General features: G+C 32.9%; 2 protein-coding genes across 2 annotated transcripts in view; both read right to left on the bottom strand.

Annotated features, from left to right (window-relative positions):
* Positions 1 to 2863: 2863 nt before the first annotated feature.
* LOC114735204 (TMV resistance protein N-like) lies at positions 2864 to 4471 on the bottom strand. Its single transcript, XM_028922880.1, has 2 exons — positions 3878 to 4471; positions 2864 to 3634 (listed from the first exon to the last, which is right to left on the bottom strand). The coding sequence occupies exons 1-2, from the start codon at positions 4469 to 4471 to the stop codon at positions 3056 to 3058; spliced, it is 1173 nt and encodes a 390-aa protein (XP_028778713.1). The 3' UTR covers positions 2864 to 3055.
* An 878-nt stretch (positions 4472 to 5349) lies between these two features.
* LOC114735203 (TMV resistance protein N-like) overlaps positions 5350 to 6584 on the bottom strand; it is a gene marked incomplete at its 3' end in the record, with an annotated part of 28172 nt that continues 26937 nt past the window's right edge. The window contains exon 5 of the mRNA XM_028922879.1: positions 5350 to 5723. Within this exon, the coding sequence (XP_028778712.1) occupies positions 5350 to 5723 (374 nt within the window). The remainder of the gene's footprint in view (positions 5724 to 6584) is intronic.

Genomic DNA, 6584 nt, shown 5'->3' with positions numbered 1-6584 from the left:
TCTGTTTCTGGATTCTTGCAAATGGCTTAATCTGAATGAATTGACCATGGGGTATATATTTGTCCAAGTATCAACTACATTTATTTGTCTTCTTCATCTTCTTGAAATAACCATATCCTTGTGATGTATCACCTACCTCTAGTTCTCTAGTTAAGACCTAGTTGACTAGTTTAGAGATATCAGGAAAGTTAGTAAATTATTTAATTATAGCACATATTACATGATCTCTCTAAAATATTTATCCGGACCATTATATTATATATCAATTTATAAGTGAGACAAATTAATTTAAATAAAAATGATAAATATAAATAGTTTAAAGTACTTTATTAACTTTCTTAATTTTTTTGAATTAGTCAATTGTGTCTTGTATTAAGAGCTAGATGCAGTAATTGTTTTCTTGATTTAGTATCAACGTAGAAATAAATATAAGATTAAATTGCTCATGCAAATTGAGTTATGTCTCTTTAGTTCTCCATATTTTTATATGCTCTGTTTCATTGGAATCCATACATCAATATGTTACTTGCCTAAATCTTCTATTGCTATTTGATATCATCGATATTAAATCAATCCATCTAGCTAATTTGTTCAGTCAAGTCGTATAGTTTTATGAAACTTCGTTATCCAATTCTCTTTCAAAATTTGAAACAGGGGAGGGGCGTTCTGCTAGATGGTTGAGCCAAAGTGAAGGTTTTCGGGCTTCATTATGTTTAACGATCTCTTGCTTCATCCTCCTCTCTAGCTCCTTCATTTCACAATGGTTAACTTTCCTACATTGAATTCAACTCTTTCTTTTCGCCATTTCCCTCTAAGCTTGCATATAAGTATATAGAGATCCTGATTATAGTTTAATTTCATAACTGTTTCTTTCTATTTTCCCCTTTTTTCTAGTTTATTATGATAAGTAATATGATTATGTAAGTTGTTGAAAATCACTATTGGGACTGACAAACCAAGAGGTCAAAAACGTGCAATAATGGCATATCAAGGAGTCCTCAAGCTCTCCTAAGTGGAAATATGATCTTTTCTTGAGTTTTACAAGGCAAGACACTTGAGTCAATCTTAGGTACGTAGAAGTGGTATCACAATTTTCACTTTAGGAGTGATGAAATAAAGAGAAGTTATGAAGAATATATTGTAGAGAATATATTTTTCTTGAAAGTAACTGAAAGTCAGGGATAAAGGTTTATAGAATTTTCGAATAATAATTGCATTATATCACCGCGTAAAATAAGTGACCAACTAGAAATTTCTCGTGTGATGAACAGACTACTATATTTAATTAGATATGAAATTAAACAATATTTACTTTTAATTTAATATATTTAAATTTCTATTAAGATATTATTCAAATCCAAAATTAATTATTAATTTTTTCATCTGAGCCTCTAGTTGAAATCCTATTCAATTATAGTGCTTCCCATTTAATTCAATACATTTAAATCCCAATCAAGATATTATTCAAATCTTATTAATTGAATATATTCAGATCCTATATTATTATATCTAACTCATTTTCAAATGAACTGGATATTACAAGATTTTAAGAATATAGGTGATGATTGATGGTTTATATATATATATATATATATATGTATAATGTACGTGTATCTGAACAAAAAACGAGAAGAAAGGAAAAAATTCATTATAAAAACCAAACTTAGAGTCCCTTGTCAGTATTCTAAGGGCCCACAGTTGAAATGCGGATGGCGGGCGAATGGGTTACCACAAGCAGAGGTTGCTGCTTGTGTTATTAATTTTAATTAATCTTTCTCAACCATTTGATAACTTGTGATGAGTATTAATTTGATGCACGGAATAATAGGAAATATGTTTCTCATATTCATTTTATTTTCTTTACTTCTGTCATTGTGAATTGTGATAATTCCATTGTCTTTTTTTAGTTGTAATTTCATATATGGTTGGTGTCACATGTAACGCTCTCAAAGAGTTTCTGAACAAACATCTGGGCTTGTAGAAGCTTTTGACAACTTCATTCAATATCTTTGGTAACCTAATATCATTAACAGAGTTAGACTTAAGCTAATGTGGCATTCGTTATTACATTCTAGTTGCTTCTTCTAAACTTTTTCATCTACACTGTGATCTGTTTCTGGATTCTTGCAAATGTCTTAATCCGAATTAATTGACCATGAGGTATGTTTGTCTAACTATCAACTATATATATTTATTTGTCTCTTTGTCTTCTTGAAATAACCATATCCTTATGGTTTAATTGTTTTCCTGATTTAGTATCAACGTAGAACTAAATATGTGATTAAATTGCTCACGCACGTTGAGTTATGTCTCTTTAATTCTCTATATAATCATTACTAAATCAATTTATCTAATTTGTTCAGCGAGGTTGTATAGTCTTATGTGCTAACTTAAACTTGTAATTATGTATGAAACCTGGATCCTATTCTCTTCCAAAATTCGAAACAGGGGAATTGTGTTCTGCTGAAGGATTGATCCAAATTAATTGAAGGTTTTCGAGCTTCATTCTATCTGATATTCTCTGCTTCATCCTCCTCTCTAGCTCCTATATTTCACAGTTGCCTGGTTGCTTTTCCTACATTAATTTAAACAAAAGCGAAATACACTTTCAATCTTGCCCACTGAATTCAGATATTTCTTTTCACCATTTCCCTGTAAGCTTCTATATAAGTAATTAGAGACCCTGCACTTTTTTTTTTTGAAAAAAAAAACCAACTCAGTATGTCCCTTAGTCTAATTTCATATAAGTCTAATTTCATATAACTAGTTCTTTTTATTATCCTTTTTTCTTCTCTGTTTACTATGGTAAGTGATATGATTATGCTGCTGAAAATCACTACTGGGATAGACCAAGAGGTCAAAAATCTACAATGGCATACCCTTTATTTCCATCTTATCAGTTTTATTTTACAAATCACTTGTATGCAAATATAATCTAGCTGTAAGTAGGTAGAGTGGTATCGTAGTGTTCAGTGATGAAAGAAAAAGAGAGGATAAGTTGTGACACAACAATTCTAAAGCAATTGAGGATTTTGCAAATATAATCTAGCTAATTTTACAACTTCATAATGAACTTGCGAAGCATTCTCCAAGAAAGCTTGAGTTCATCATCAGGAGCAGCAAGTTGTGGTCGGGTGAGTTGGTCGGAATCCCTGAGATTGCACCACTCTTGTATGTCTTCTTTACATATCACTCTCCACCCACTTCCCTTTATTTCCATCTCACCGACGTACGTCGAAAGTTTAATGTGAAGGGAATTGCTATCATGAGCTCTTAGGTGCTGCCAACATGTTTCCTCATTTAATTCCAACACCATTATGCACTGGTTAGCCATAGGATAATTAAAGACGAAAATCGAATGCCTCCCCAAGTTGTGTATATAATCATCATCATCTTCTGCAGCTTTACTACTCCAATCAATCTCCATGTCACCACAACCTGAGATAAGGAAACATACAACAATTCCGCACCATTTACTATCGAAACAACGCTGAGGTATGTCCACTTTTATCACATATTCATATTCCCCTCTCTTCTCAGACAAAGGATAATCTTCTTTATTTTGAAACCATGATGGCATTTTGCATCCGGGAATAATTGCATAGAAATCTCTCGGGGCAACACATTCAAACAGCTGCAAACATACCAAATTGTTATTAACATTAATTACCCCATGAAGGGAGCATATGTGACACAAAAATGAGACATACATACATACATACATTGAACATATATATACCAGCCTCTTCTTCCTCATCATAAGGGATTACATATTTAGTTAGCCCACGACACTGAAATAAAGAAATAGTTATGTTATGTAATTGTAGTTTTAAGAGGGGGGATACACATTATAGGTTGTAGGAAGAGAAACATATACCTCATGGTCAAGTGAAGCAACCAAATTCCATACTTGTCCATCTGATGATAATGGTTCCATCGAATCACAATTGGAGGCATTTAATCGAATTAACCGTGGTGGAAGCCTTGGCAATGACTTAAGCATCACGCAAAAATCCAATGAAAGAAAGACAAGTCGGGAAAGACCAGAGAAGCAACCAGTGGGTAGATTAACAAAATCATTACCTGATAGATCCAATACAATGAGTGATGATAAACTGTGAAAATCATCAGGAATCGATCCATCATTTATGCCACACCACTCTAAATATAACTCTGTTAATGACGTTACATTCAAGCCAGCAATTTGACGAGTTATGTGAGTCTTCAAGAACTCGTCAAGATGAAGAATTTTGCAACACCGTAAATCTAAATATCCAAGACCCATCAAGGATCCGAGTGATACAGGAAGTGTACGTATAGCAGTATTACTTGCATCAAGATATGATAATTTTTTCATACCTTTCCCAAACTCTGGGAGCACTGTAACTTTTCTACACCCACTAAGATCTAACTTCATCAAGGAATTTGTTTCCAATTTTTCTGGTAGGGTTTTCAAGATTTTCACAACCATCCAAGTACACTTCAACAAGTTCTTTTAACTGTCCAAGTGAGGGATGAACCTTGACAAGAGATTTGCAGCCACTAAGACGTAAATGTTCTAAATTTGGAACTGTTGAGAAGTCTGGAGTTTCCGTAAAATTGAGAGAATTTCTCAAGTCGATAAATTTCAACTCTGCCATAAACTAGAATCAAACAAAATATTATAGAGTTAATGTCACTAAACAATGTATCAATAAAACAATGACACAAATATATTTTCAAGATAAACAATGATGCATGAAGCATCAATTGCACCTGTTTGTCATTCCAAAGTTGCTTTATTTTGCTATGATGCATTTCAATTTCAACAATTTTATGCAATGGAGTTTCAAGTGGAAGAGCTTCCAAAGGAAATGATGGCCATCGAAAAACTTTTAATGCACCAGATAAAGATTTCAATCCGCTTGGTAAGATGAACCATCTAGGATTTGAAAAGTGACCTAACATCTCCGCGAACAAGATGGACAAGTAGAATAACCTAATGTTATTCATCTTTGAAAAGGCTTCAGGATGTACTTCTACTTCTGGCTCCCCATAACAATCATCTTTCATAACAATAGCTTGTATTGCCTCAGATCCCTAATAAAAATGTCATTTTAAAGAAAAATAGCGTGAGAATGGTAACAGAGTAAATAATAATATTGAAAACAGTCAATGTATGTCAATGATATATTTAGAAAATAAGGCACTCACCTTGTTTTTTTCCAGTACTTCCTTAATGTCCTCAAACTTCCACAACCTACTACGCTTGCCAACATTATTGGGAGATTCTTGCTTAACTATATTCCTACCCAACTCTTGAAATAAATCATGCATCTCTAATCTGCAATCTTCCGATTCAACTAATAAAGTTTTCTGGATCAAGACATTTATTCCTATTGTTGCATGAAGACCACATCTTTCCAAAATTTGAGTCACATATTCTTTCTGCCAGCCCTTAAAGAAACAAGCAATATCTAAAAATATTGTCTTTTCTTCCTCATTCCTTAATCCATCGTAACTTATTTTAAGTACTTGAAGGATATCATTATCAGGAATTTGCTTCAACCTATCTAAAGCATCCATGCACTCAGCTTTACTCCTCCCACAAAGAAAAGAGCCCAAAACTTCAAGTGCCAAAGGAAGACCTCCTGTATATTCAACTACGGACTCAGACAACTTCAAATAATCCTCATCAGGAGGATGATCTTTGTTGAATGCTTTGTTTGAAAAGAGTTGAAGAGATTCATCTTTATTCATTGTTTTCATCTCATATATTCTTTGCACTCTAGATGATCTAAGCAACTGACTATCTCTTGTTGTGATTATTATTCTGCTTCCATTGCCGAACCAATTCGGACTTTTAGCCAAACTCTTTAATTGACTCGAATCATCCAAATCATCAAGAACAAGAAAAACCTTTTTATTGCAGAGAAACTTTCTTATCATCTTCATCCCTTCATAGTCATCACAAATTTCCATGTTGTTTATTTTGAGATGAGAAAGAAGCCTTTTTTGCAAAGAAACTAGGCCTTCTCTTTGCATGGTTTCTTTAACATTGGCAAGAAAGCAACACATTTCGAACTTGTGAAATAGTTTTTCAAAAACAACTTTAGCAAGAGTTGTTTTGCCGACACCGCCCATACCCCATATCCCTGCAAAACGTTTGTCATCCAACCCAATCTCCAAGATTGCCATCATATCAAGCACTCTTGACTCAATCCCAATCAGCTGATTGTCATCGTAAGATGGTAATTTAGAACCTAAATAAGTCCACACATCTCCAACTATTTTTTTTATAACATCTGCTTCGTGCCTACCAAAAGAAAAAATATCGTTGTTTAACATGCATGATTTATACATAGTTCTGATAAATTAAAATAATAATGAAAAATGTGACATTTAACGAGTATTGTTTACTAAAGCTACAATACATTTTTTATATAACAGGGAATTGTTGAGTAAATAAGAATTTATCCATCTGCTCATTATGTTAAAATTAGAAACGTGATCATTTTATACCAAAAAATTCAACTTATTCACAAGTTCGTTTTATTGATAGATATAAATTCATCACCTATTAATTATCAATGTGTACTGTTGTT

This window comes from Neltuma alba, unplaced genomic scaffold (genome assembly GCF_004799145.2).
Source record: "Neltuma alba isolate B1F8T4 unplaced genomic scaffold, ASM479914v2 tig00013182_pilon, whole genome shotgun sequence".
NCBI lineage: Eukaryota > Viridiplantae > Streptophyta > Magnoliopsida > Fabales > Fabaceae > Neltuma > Neltuma alba.
Note: the sequence above shows the minus strand (reverse complement) of the source record. Positions and strands in the feature narration are given on the sequence as shown.